Source organism: Sapajus apella, unplaced genomic scaffold (assembly GCF_009761245.1).
Source record: "Sapajus apella isolate SASKATOON/1434 unplaced genomic scaffold, GSC_monkey_1.0 scaffold53, whole genome shotgun sequence".
NCBI classification, from domain to species: Eukaryota; Metazoa; Chordata; class Mammalia; order Primates; family Cebidae; genus Sapajus; species Sapajus apella.
The window spans coordinates 11,493,833-11,507,590 of record NW_022436993.1 but is presented as its reverse complement, the minus strand read 5'-3'; the positions used below and the strand labels follow the sequence as shown (position 1 = coordinate 11,507,590).

Genomic DNA, 13,758 nt, shown 5'->3' with positions numbered 1-13,758 from the left:
TGATTTGGCTAGCAAAATGCCTTTTTCATTGGCCAATATTAATTGATAACTATTGAATACATTTTTAAAAGAATGAAGGACTAAAGAAATAAATTCATTCACATACTGTAGTGGATCTATTTGGATATGTTTCACAATCTTTAAAATATATTCCTTCTCGGCAGCAAATCACACTGCCACGTGTGTACCTATGCAACAATCTTGCATGTTCTTCACATGTACCCCAAAACCTAAAATGCTTTATTGCATATATATATATTTACATGTATATATATTACATATATATATTTATATATTCCTTCTCACTCTTCCTTAGCTTACCGATGTCCTTATGAATGAAATTCTCCACGGAGCGGATGGAACCAGTATCAAGTGTGGCGTTATTGGAGAAATCGGTTGCTCCTGGCCTTTGACTGAGAGTGAAAGAAAGGTTCTCCAGGCCACCGCTCACACCCAGGCTCAGCTTGGTTGCCCTGTCATTATCCATCCTGGACGGCACCCCACGGCACCATTTCAGATTATCCGAATATTGCAAGAAGCAGGTGCAGACATCTCCAAAACAGTCATGTCACATCTGGATAGGTAAGCAGCCTATCTTACAAATGGATGCAAACTGCCATATATTTAATGCATGATCAAATGAAGAATCTGCAGTAATCAGGTCAGTGCAATACTAATCGCGTAGAGAGAACCCCTAACTACATGGAAGATAGTATTTAAAAAGTTTTACAACTGACATTAATAAAAGTCACTGCTGGCATTTTTGTGTCCCTCCTCCATATTGGTTAGTATCCTAGGTGTTTCGCATAAGGTACTTTGCATAAGTCATTTCCTTTCATTCGCTCAATCCTGTATAACTCATCATAAGAGGTGTCACTGTCTACTTCATTTCTTTGTCTCATGGGATGATATCAAAGTAGCTGCCAATTCCCCTCGCTCAATATTTACCAGTAGTTGGAATAATAAATTAGCATGAATAGAAAGGGAGGGAAAGTCAATGATTTCACCCAGAGAAGAAAACCACAAATATGCAAGTTCACATTTGTGTCACTTTTGGTTTGAATCATCTGAATTTTGGAAAATGCAATTATAAAAAAGAATAGTAAGAAGTAGAGTATTTGTTAGGTGGTATCATGTATTAGTTTCCTATGGCTGTTGGAACAAATTATAACAAACTGGGTGTCCTCAAACAACAGAAATTTAGTGTCTTAGAGTTCTGGAGGCCAGAAGTCTGAAACCAAGCATTGTCAGGGCCCCGCTTCCTCCGCAGGCTGCAGGGAGAATGTTTCCTTGCTTCTTCCCTAGTCTGAGATCCGGTTGTTCCATGGCCTCTGGCTGCATAACTACAGTTTCTGTCTCTGCCTTCACGTAGCCTTTTCTGTGTCTATGTCTTCTCTGTTTCTTACAACAACAGTTGCCATTGGATTTATGGCCCACCCAGATCATCCAGAATGATCTCATCTCAGATTCTTGACTTAATTATGTCTACAAAGACCATTTCCCCAAATAATGTCACTTTCAGAGGTTTCCAGAGTTAGGATATGGGCATATCTTGTTGGGGTTCACCATTCAATCCCTACATATTATTTTAGATGCATAGTGGCCAGTAAAACAAATGACTAAATGAAGAAATGCCAGCTGCTGTTAATTTTATGAACAAGTCTTACAGTGTTGCTAAGGCTACTTGTTAGCCTTAAATTGAATTTATTACAGAATTAATACAGTACCAGTGAGACTACTAATATATTACAGTTACTCCTATCTTGCCTATTGGAGTAAAGCCATATTAACATATTGATAAATCCTGATTATCAGACCAGACACGTTGCTATTTAATAAACTAACAGTCCTACAGAATGTATTGATAAAATGCCTCTCCTTATGAGGCTGCAGTGAACTATGATCTCACCACTCTAGCCTAGGCAACACAGCAAGACCCTATCTCAAGAAAAAAAAAATTCTTCTACTTAATAAAAATATTATAAAATCATGTGCAGGAAATATAAACAAGTTGTAGTTATGGCAGAACAGAGAAGTCAGTATTAATGGGCGAACTGAGGCATAATAGGATAAAGGCAATTCTCTTGCCACTGGGTTAATATCAAGATTCATGCTTGGCTAACTTCAGGAATCTTCTGGTTGCACTGATAAAATAGAGGCATGCTTCTGTATACTGGTCATAGAGGAAACGCATCAGGCTGTGAAGACTAGACTCTTTGGATCCAGTGAGAACTTCAAATTATGATTCTCATTTGCTGTAAGATCTTGGACAGCTGCATTTGAATTTAAAACAAGGTGTTTTGTAATGTTGCCTTGGATGATATGGGATATATGTAGCACATTTATTCAGTAAGTATGATACTTTTTAAACATTGTTAAGTATGTCATACCTTCAAAAAGGTATAATACTAATACATTTAAATTTTATTAAAAAAATTTTTTTTGCTCTTTTTAATTTTTTATTTCTTTTTCCTTTTTTTCTTTTTTATTTATTTCTTATACTTTAAGTTCTGGGGTACATGTGCAGATCATGCAGGTTTGTTATATAGGTATACAGGTACCATGGTGGTGGTTTGCTGCATCCATCACCCCATCATTTTTAGTTTCTTACAAATATTGTGTTTTACAATTATTGTATGGTATAAGTGTTCTATATGTCTGTTAGAACATAATTGTTTATCATATTGTTAAAGTATTCTGCATTTCTACTAGTTTAAATATATATATACGTTTAAATATATTGAGACAAGGTCTCTCTCTGTTGCCCAGGCTGGAGTGCAGTGGCATGATTTTGGCTCCCTGTAGCCTCAGCCTCTCAAGCTCAAGTGATCCTCCCACCTTAGCCTCCCAAGAAGCTGGGGCTACAGGCATGTGCCTCTACACCTGGCTACTTTGTATATTTTTCGTAGAGACAGGTTCTTGCCCTGTTGCTCAGGCTGATCTCAAACTCTTGACCTCAAGCAAGTCACTCATCTTGGCCCCCTAAAGTTCTGGGACTGTAGGCATGAGCCACTGTGCCTGGTCATGAATTTCTTATCGTGTGCTTGGCATTCCTTGGGATCCCTGAATGTGAGGATGTATCTTTCATTGTTTCTGAAAAGCCTCAGCCATTTCTCTTTAAATATTGTTTAACTCATGTTGTTTATCACCTGCATCACAAACTTCAATTTGATATTTACAGGACTTTCTTACCTGTGCTCCATATCTCTTAATATCTCTTTCATGTTTCCATCCATGTGCATCACTGAGCTGTTATTTCTTCAGCTCGATCTTCCTGTTTACTACTCTTTCCAATAGAATCAATCTGTCACTCAGCCAATCTATTTGGTTTATAATATTAAGAACTATATAGTTTATTGTTACCTATTAAGTTCTAGTCGGTTACTTTTCAAATCTGCTTGGTTAATTTTGATAATTGATTTTCTCTTCCACATGGTTCAATTCAATCTTTAAAAAATGTTAAACACACAGTGTTTAGCTTGTAATTGATAAATCTAATTTCTACTATCTTTTTTTTTTTTTTTTTTTTTTTACTGTGATATAGTTTACTAGTTCTCCTGGCTGTCATTGATATGAGGCTATTTCCTTATGTTTTAGAGTAAAATTTTTTATTGTGAGATCAGACTTCTTGGATATTATGAATGTTAGGTTGGTTTCCCCTTACCTGTGTGTTTTTTGGTTATTTATTTTTTATTTCTGGTAGGCAGAAATAATGTCTGAAAAGGCATGTCTGAAACATTTTAAGTTTTTTACCACCATTAAAATTAAAATTCTTAAAAACATGTTACATTTTGTTTTAAATGTTTTACTACAATTAAAAAGTTTGGTATAAAATGTTCCAGGTAGGTTCACAACCTTGTAGAACATTTTATACCAGGAACATTTTATACCAAACTTTTTAATTGTACCTACCTGGAACATTTTATACTAAACTTTTTAATTGTGGTAAAACACTTAAAAAATTTATCATCTTTTAAACATTTTGAAAAGTACAGTTCAGTAATGTTGAGTGTATTCACTCCCCATGGCCTGTGGCAACCACCATTCTACTTGCTGTCTCTATGAATTTGAATACTCTAGGTAGCTCATATAGATGGACTCATGTAAAGCTTTCTGTGAGTGTTTAAACTAAATTTTAGATTTAAGATACTTAGATCCACACAGGTGCTATGAATTCTGACCCCTCAGCTTAGCAAGTGCAGGATTGTGGGTATGGATTCTCAAGGCAGACTTTTTCTTGACTTACCTTCCTTTAACTAGAAGACAAGACTGAGAAAGATATATGTATACAGAGATCCCTTGACTTCGGATGGGTTATGTTCCAATCAACCCATTGTCATTCAAAAATATTGTAAGCTGAAAGTGCATTTAATACACCTAACCTATTGAACTTCACAGCTTAGCGTAGGCCAGCTTACACATGCTCAGAACACTTACATTAGCCTACAGTTCCTCAGAATCATCCAGAGCAGAGCCTATTTTATAATAAGGTGTTGAATATCTCATGTAATTTACTGAATACTGCACTGAAAGTGGAAAACAGAATGTTTCTCTGGGTACTTGAAGTATGGTTTCTACTGAATGTGTACTGCATTCACGCCATTGTAAAGTTGAAAAAGCATTAAGGTGAACTAGTCGGGGACCATCTGTAATCTCCAAAAACTGTTTGTGGGCCAAGTTTTTACCTACTTCATCCTCAAGGGTGTAGCCTTCCATATGCAGGGAGTAGCCCTTTATCTGTCTCCAGTCTGATCTCCCACTCAGTTCAAGCCTAAGCTCTGTCTTACTTGGCTCATTAAAACCTTTTAGGCAAATGCTAGCTCTAGGTCTCACGTTATTCCTTATGTTCTCAGCCCTCTTGGTTCTGTCCCCTGAGCAAGTAAGCCTTACTTTCCCACCAGCTGAACCAAGCATTTCAAAATAGGGTTTTTTTTTTTCCCCTCTCTTCAATGTAATGTGGTATTTTACATGTACTCTGCTGGAAAGGTTTTCTGTGAACATCTAGTCTGCCATACTGCTTGAAGCTGACTCAAGATGATTCTTAAAGAAGAATCTTTCTGTCTCCATCTATTTACAGTTAGACATGTATGTAACTTAGAAAATTATGCTTGGCACAAACAGAAAACAAGCTTTCATTGGAAAATGTGAAATAAACCTTTACTTCTATCACAGTAGTATTTCCCTGCTCATAAAATCAAACAATATATAAATTGCAAATGTTTTCTTTATTGCCTAGTGATATACATATATGTATACACTACACCTATATATATGCATATGTGTATATTTATATACACACACACACACATATGTATTTTTTTTCTGTTAAACAATAAAGATACATTACCAGATTTCCATTTGGCTGCAGTTTCAATATATCTCTCTAGAATGACTCAGAACAGAATGGAAAGGTTGACCTGACATCAGACAAACTCAGAACATTCTAGAAAATTCTGAGACCATCCCTGGAGCAGCCATCCGTTCTGTACCTAGCGGATGGATTATTCAGGGTTCCAGTGCATGAAAAAGGCATACATGGAAATATGAGCATTTCAGTAGGGAAGCAGCTAGGGAATATGGCTTTAGAAAAAGCAGTGCGTTTAGAAAAACATACTGAATAAAGTAACAGAAAAAAATAATCAGGGAGGCAGATGCAGGCATCATTAGCTCTTTGAAGTGGCTGTTCACAGCAAGACAGTGGCCATGCTGAAGTTTGACTGGGTCAGACTCTCTGAGGTCTGCTGGGCTATGCATACAATGTGAGCCGTGCTGGAAGGGCAAGGACTTCAGCTTTCTGTAATGGGGACAAATCACAAAGGGCATGTATTTCATGCAATGAAATGCACAGAAGCCTCACATCAAAGTGTCACAAAACAGACGTGTGTCCCCAAAACAAGGCCTCCAAAAATTGAAAACCAAAACAAAACGGCAAATCATTTCATTTCCACATCATGCCTTTTCAGACATTAAAAAACAAAAAAAGTCTCTGAAGCTACCCTGTGATTTAAGGTAATAAGGTGGTGGCTCTGCCTCATAGCCCCTTCCAGAATGCTGGGACTCTCCAATGAGACTGACTGTCAGTCTTACCTACCCATGATTAGTTTATTTTTCCCCTTCATAGTAGAGTTTCCATCATTTGAGTATACAAAAGTAAAATATTTCTGTATACTCCAATCACATTGAAGCAGGTAATTTTTTTTTTTTTTTTTTTTTTTTTTTTTTTTTTTTGAGATAGAGTTTCACTCTGTCACCCAGCCTGGAGTGCAATGAATGACATGATCTCAGCTCACTGCAACCTCCACCTCCCTAGTTCAAGTGATTCTGCTGCCTCAGCCACCCAAGGAGCTGGGACTACAGGCGTGTGCCACCACACCGGGCAAATTTTTGTGTTTTTCATGGAGACGAGGTTTCACTATGTTAGCCAGGCTGGTCTCAAACTCCTGACCTTGTGATCCGCACACCTCAGCCTCCCAGAGTACTGGGATTAGAGGCATGAGCCACTGCACCCTGCCTTTATCGCAGGTAAACATTTTTGAAGATACACAATCTTCATTAGGATTCATGTATTTGCATGGGTGCGCACACACATACATACACACATTGCAACAACAACAACAAATTGCTACATGGCTATCCAAAAGGGGCATCTGGGACCCTGAGAGGGAAGAGTTAATGAATGGCCATCATCTTAGGAGACCTCTGAACTACTTGTCATGTGACCACTGGTGACCTGCTTAAGGTCATTTGCTAGGAGATAACAGCTTGAAGAGATAAATCTGCTTCTGTGGCTAGGCCCTCCCCTAACCATCTGTTCCCTTTAAGAAGCATGGGCCTGTTGACTGCTGTGAATTTAACCCTAGGGAACATTGCAGGGGGCTGCCCTTGATGGTTACGGCCACCGAAAGTCAACATTTATTGGAAGAGAGCACCAGCACTTAAGTGTTCCTGCTTGGTCTTAATCTATGAAGGTTTTCTGCTTTTCAGTCGTTTATTATTATTCTACTACCTGTTAAAACTCTACCCACATTTCCAGGTGACATGTAATGATAGCACTGCCTTGGCCTCCGGTCTAAAACAGGCTAGATGTGATTGAAAAAAACACCCCACAGATATCCTTTGTGCCGTTCATCTTCAAGGAGATTTTATCCTTAATGGACTATTAAAGTAGCTGTAGGTATTTTTATGACAACAAAAGTCTTTACCAATGAAAGCTGAGTAGAACAGCATGGCTGTCAGGTATTTGGGTAGCAACTACTTACTGATTAAATTTTTGAGCCCCCTGGAGAGACCATAGACAGGTGCTGTGCCCGAATTTTTTTCCTACTTGGTTGTCTATTTAACAAGCCAAAGGGCTTTGATAGAAATCCAGGGCCTAGAGTTTGTTTAAGGGCCCAATGATAATTAAGTGAAGAGAAATAGCACATCACTGTCTTTGAAGATTCCTAGCTGAGGAAGATAGAGGAATTTGACCTAAGGGGCTCTGAAAGGCAACAAGAGGGAAACATTTAGGGAACCGGCCAACAGCGTATTTTATTTCCTTTGCCTCTGATCATTCATGCCAAATTGGCACATCTCTGGGAAAGATATAATTTTGATTTTTTTTTCGTGCTCTTAATTAGATGAAATAAGAGAGTAGACTATCACATCATTCATTCATTCCACAAATATGTGAGTGTCTAATTACCATATACCAGACGCTGGGCTGTAGCCTGAAGAACAGCCCACTCTCTGCCTTCAAAGTCATTATTTCATTATAATTACGGTGATTTTTAACCTTAAGGTTTTCTGTGTAAAGCCACAAAACATAATTATGTGGTTTCCTTGGAACTTGCCCACATTTGAATCCCTGTGAATATTAGTGAATTAATGTGAAGTCATTCAAAAACGATTCCAAGCAAACGTTTGACAAACTGAAATTGAGCAAAACATCTTTATATAGTTAAGTCATACAGTGGTGTTTAAGAACAAATGGAATGCTATGTGCTTGTATTTGTCTTTAACAAATAGAATCCTGTGAATATGGCACTGTTTCTTTTTTTCTTAAAAACAATTAAAAAAAATTTTTTTAAGAATAAAAGAGATAGCAAATTGCTGTGTTTCCCAAGCTGATTTCAAACTCCTGCCTCAAGCAATCCTCCTGCCTCAGCCTCCCAAAATGCTGGGGTTACAGGCGTGAGCCACTGAACCGGCCAGAAAACTTATTTTCAATCCTAAAGTGCTATGCAAATTTCCCTCACCCCTGCCCTAAAATTTGCTTACTGTGTATTTTCTCTCAATATGTGGAACCTATGGGAGGAAGAAAGGGAAATGGGGAGGGAGAGAGAAAGGAAGAAAGGAGAGGGAGGGAGAAAGAAAGGAGAGAAAGAGGAAAAAAGGAGAGAGAGAGAAATCCAGGCAAACATTTGACAAAGTGAAATGCACTAAAATTCTTTATATTCATAAATAGTGCCAAATAAAATGCAATAAAATTATGGTGATAATAATTGTGGAGTATCCCAAATTACAGTCTTTGGGGCAGACCTGCCTTCTGGGTGAAAGGGAAGCGTTTGCCATGTGCTCTATCCAGTACATTCTACCCACCAAAGCCTTCCACTAGTAATTTTTTTCTAAAGCAATTTTTCATGACTCTGACACCATTCCCATGAAATGTGACATTTTAACAAATAGGATTGCCATGTCTATGAGATTTATCTTCACTCTCCTCAATACCGTCATTCCTCGAACTGTGTATTGCCCTACATGAAAAACGCAGCCTCTTCTGTGCTATGTGGTAGCTAAAGAGTTCATATGGTAAAAAGCTCTTCCCGGGATGTATAAACTGTGAAATGCATTCTAAAATAAAGTTTTAATTACACTTTGTAATTCGGAGCCAACTTCTGGGTTTAGTCTAATTTAAACAAGGGTTTTTCTCTCTTGCAGCCATCTGTTCCTTTTGCTTAAGCCTACACTTAAGTCATAATATTGAAAGGGTGACGTCATTCCTTCCTATGATGTCATTAAACATTTCTGTAGCGACCCAAGCAGTCAGAGAGCTGAATCAAGTTGTGGGGGGAGATGCTTGTTAAAATACAGATAATAGCAAACTGAATTATTTTTCTAGTATTTTTCATTTCCAGTTATTCTCCAATATCAACAATATTTTTCAATAGTCATGCCTTCATGCAAAAAGAATCCCATAAAGAATAAATCTTTAAAAGCCCTATATATTTGGGCATAAACCAGTATATTAATGCAAACGTACCATTCTAATTCATGGCTTGAGTCTGGATCAAACTAAAATTCTTGACTAATTGTTCTTGGAAGTGGCAAATTATATATTATTAATTATAGTCTATGTTTAGCCCACACGTTAAAAACTTATATCATCTCTATTTACTTCCTATTTTTCACATTTAAATTTATGTTTAATTGAGATCAATTAAATTCCATCAATTAAGAATTTTTTAGATCTTATAGTTGCAGTGGAGCTGTCATGAGAGCAGTGTAAGAATGTACATGAATAATGTTTTAAAATTATGTTAATTTCAAATTAGAGTGTAGTAAATTAGGTTATATTCACTTGATTACAGTAATTTGTTTTTTTAAATATTGCATTATAAACATTTTAAAATTAATTTTAGGTTATTAAATGTATAATTCTAGTTGGGTTTAGTAATTATTTTAAACAGTTGTTGAAAAACTTAAAATGAGAATTCCACATAGTTGTACAAATATTCATTTGTTCTAAATTGATAAACTCAAGGGGGAGGAGGACAGAGATTTTTTGGAATTACTTTTTTTGTTTTCCAAGACAGCGTCTTGCTCTCTCATCCAAGCTAGAGTGCAGTGGTGTGATTTCAGCTCACTGCAACCTCCATTTCCCAGGTTCAAGTGATTCTTGTGCCTCAGCCTCCTGAGTAGCTGAGATTACAGGTGTGCACTTCCACGCCCGGCCAATTTTATATTTTTAGTAGAGACGTAGTTTTGCCGTGCTGGCCAGGCTGGTTTCAAACTCCTGACCTCAAGTGATCCACCCGCCTTGGCCTCCCAAAGTGCTGGGATTACAGGCATGAGCCACTGCACCCGGCCTAGAATTACTTTTTTGGTAAACAGTTTTTATAAAGATCATTGAAATTCGACTGTGTTTTCAATAAATCAGTTGTATATATAAGCATTCTGTTGTTATTTTATTTGTATGCCAGTTTTTAAAACATACTTGATCAAGTCTGTAAGTTGTATCAGGAAATGCAGTTTATGTTTCTTCGGATGTCAGGGCCTGAGTTAGCTCCGTGAGCCACATAGAGCCACGCTCATGGGTCCACCACTTGCCCCAGGAATTCACAGAGTGAAATGGCTGATGAGTTACAATCAAATCACAGCTCATCACAGTGGAAAGGGCACTAGATTGGGAGTTGGAATACTGAGTTGTTGATCCCTTTAAAGAAGACCCGTGTTTAGTTTCTTTATTTGTGCAATGACATTAATATGTGATGTAATTATTTCACCAGTCTATTGTGAGTTTCACAACCTACTCATTGTTCTTGTTCTTGTTATTTAACGGCACCAACATCTAATCAATTGCCCAAGCGAGACAGGCTTGTGATCCTCCTCCTGCATGGCTGTCCCTGTGGTGTCAGTGCCCCGTCCCCATCCTTCACTCTTGCTGCTTTACTCCATAATCTGGCTAATTACAGTGCTGTCCGCGCAGCTGTTAGCCTAAAGACCTGTCTACCTCCCTCACATCGCCAAATACAAGCTCTCCTATCCCCTCCTCTGGTGTTCTGTGAATTCAGCCCCTCATTTATCATTTGAATTATTATAAGTCTCCAAACACGAATCCCTCCCTTAGTTTTGGTCCCAGATCTAGCCTCCACAATCTACCAGATCTTTGCAAAGGCAAATCTAATTATATCCCTGATCCTGACCTAAAACCCTCCAGTGGGTCACCTTTGCCTGAGGCGCAAAATCCGAAAACCTTGGTTGTCCGGTTCCCTCCTTTTCCTCCACCTTATGTATTGTTACTCCCAGTGTGCACACAGTCTCTGGGCCAAAGCCACACTGAGCATGTCTTTGAGCGCCCTGTACTGCTTGTTCTTATATGCGTCTCACACGTGCTATTCTCTCTGCTGTGAATGTCCTATTTCCCCTTATCTGTTTGGCAGAATCTTTCTTCAAAATGCAATTCACCAGGGGTTTTCTTCTCTATGAAGCTTTCCCAGAACCAGCCAAGCACTGTTTGCTATCTCCTTCTCTTTGCCATCCTAGCTCCTGGTAGCACTCTTACCACTGCATTTGGTAAACTCTGTACAGCAAATATTTGTTTCCGTGTCTCTTTTCCGTAGTAGAGACTGAACTCCTTCCAAGATGGAACTGGTGTTATTTGTCTTTGTTTTCCCAGCTCATGCCTGATTGCAAGTAGGTGATCAACAATTTCTTGTTAAATGGATGGATGGATAGATGGATGATTCCCCTCTCTTCTCTCCTCCTCTTTGATAAACTACACCCTTATATTCAGTAACAGCAAGCTCCCTTTTTGCCTCTCAGCAGGTGGGTCTCTGGATTTCTTTTTTTTTTTTTTTTTTGGAGATAAAGTCTCACCCTGTCACCCACGCTGAAGTACAGTAGTGCGATCTTGACTCACTGCAGCCTTCACCTCCCAGGTTCCAGCAGTTCTCCTACCTCAGCCTCCTAAGTAGCTGGGATTACAGGCACCTGCCACCCCACCTGGCTGCTTTTTGTATTTCTAGTAGAGATGGGGTCTCACCATGCTGGCCAGGCTGGTCTCGAACTACTGACCTCAGATGATCCACCCGCTTTGGCTTCCCAAATGCTGGGATTATAAGCGTGAGCCATGTGCCCAGCCTCTCTGCATTGTTCATCTTGAACCCTACCAACATTTGTCTGAATAGCGTCCTTTAAGACACAACTCAAATGAATCAAAGTGAATCAAGTGAAAAAAATTAAGCGCATCATTCTTCTTTTGTAATACTTTGTATTTATTTGTACTTAAATGTTTTGACACATTTAAATATAATTATTAGTTTAAATATCTATCTTATGCAGACTTTAAGATCCTTGAGACAGCATCTTAAATTTCTTATTCATGTCTATATTCCTAACGCAGAGAATAGCACAAGACAGGTGATAGTAGATGTTCGTTGAATGAATTTATGAAGGTGTGTTTCAATGTGTGAAATGAAATAATGTACCTGAGAGTTATTTGAAACTGTAAAGCCCAAGACAAATGGTAGGTGTTTTTGTTATCTTGCTCCTACCTACGGATCAAATTCTTGACTCTGCTCCTTAGCTCTTTCTACCTAGGGAGCCCACAGACCCTCGTCTAAATTATCACTTCGTGCAGACTTCCTTTCTCCGCTCAGAGTACATTTTGACATTAAACTAAACCCCTCAGCATATGGATAAGATCTAGAATATAAAAGGGGGTTGAAAAATAGGATCAAAGGTCTTGCATTTTAGTACCAGCCTTAAGAAACTGGGTAAATGATAACTGCATTCTGAAAATAAAGAGCCAAATCACTTTGGACACCCTATTTTTTATAGCTGATGGCCAGATATTTTCCCTAAATTTATGCATTTCTTATATAGAGAAAAATTACTTATTAGTTGAGCAAAAGTATAAAATACGCAGCAGAAGAAAGGATACCATAGGAATGACGTGAACAAGCTCTTATTACAAAAATCTCATATTCCTTCTGGGAAATCCCAGGATATCTTGTAAATGACTTTGCAGTCATTTCATCCACCTTGCAGAAGGAACTTTTCTTCAGTGTGCAGTGTGGTCGCTGTTCTGTGTGTCACAGTCACTTTACTGACTTTTCAGGAGAGGAAGTGAAAAATACCTACCTTAAAAGCTGGGAAAGATTGGAGTAAGAAAGAATAGAATTATTCATGGATGGCCAGGCGCAATGTCTCACACCTGTAATCCTAGCACTTTGGGAGGCCAAGGCGGGCAGATCACCTGAGGTCAGGAGTTCAAGACCAGCCTGGCCAACATGGCGAAACCCTGTCTCTACTAAAAATACAAAACTAGCCGGGTATGGTGGTGGGTACCTATAATCCCAACTACTCAGGAGGCTGAGGCAGGAGAATCACTTGAACCTGGGAGGTGGAAGCTGCAGTGAGCCAAGATCGCATCACTGCACTCCAGCCTGGTGACAGAATGAGACTCCATTTCAAAAAAAACCAAACCTCTCAAGAATTATTCATGGATATAGAATGCAGAATGAGGAAAACTGGCTGAGGTTAGCACCTCTACTGTTCTAAGATGTGCTATGAGATCACTGGTGACTGGGAGGGACAGGACCCCTGTTTAAACTTCATCTGCTGGGCGGCACACAGATTTCATTTTTCCATGCTAACATACTGACATTCGGGGTCAGTTTTCTCCAAGTGAAAAAGAACGTAACTTGCATAAATGCAACTTGAGTCGCACTTTGGCAGTCTCTGGAAGCCATCCAGCTGAATGTCAATTTCACATGGGTAAGTCACCTTGTTAGACATTCATGGCGCCAGTTGCTTGCTCCTGGATGTCATTGCGATGGTGAGTGTGTCTCCGTAGAGTGAGCACCTTGGAGGAGGAAGGGAGCTGCTATGGTGCCTGCGTGCCCTCAGCCCCAGAGGAGCAGCCTGGTCTAAGAACATGGCCTCTGAACACAAAAGCAGTTTGGGTTTCTTTGAAGCTCTTCAAGTTTAGAGCTGAATTTATCTTTTTTGAGACTTCGGGTCCTCATCTGTGAGATGGGGACAGTCACACTTTCC

General features: G+C 38.9%; 1 protein-coding gene across 8 annotated transcripts in view; it reads left to right on the top strand.

Annotated features, from left to right (window-relative positions):
• Window positions 1–13,758, top strand: part of PTER (phosphotriesterase related) — a 74,620-nt gene that overhangs the window by 47,521 nt on the left and 13,341 nt on the right. For all 8 annotated transcript variants that reach the window (XM_032243970.1, XM_032243966.1, XM_032243973.1 and 5 more), the window contains one exon: window positions 317–582. In XM_032243970.1, the coding sequence (XP_032099861.1) occupies window positions 317–582 (266 nt within the window). The remainder of the gene's footprint in view (window positions 1–316; window positions 583–13,758) is intronic.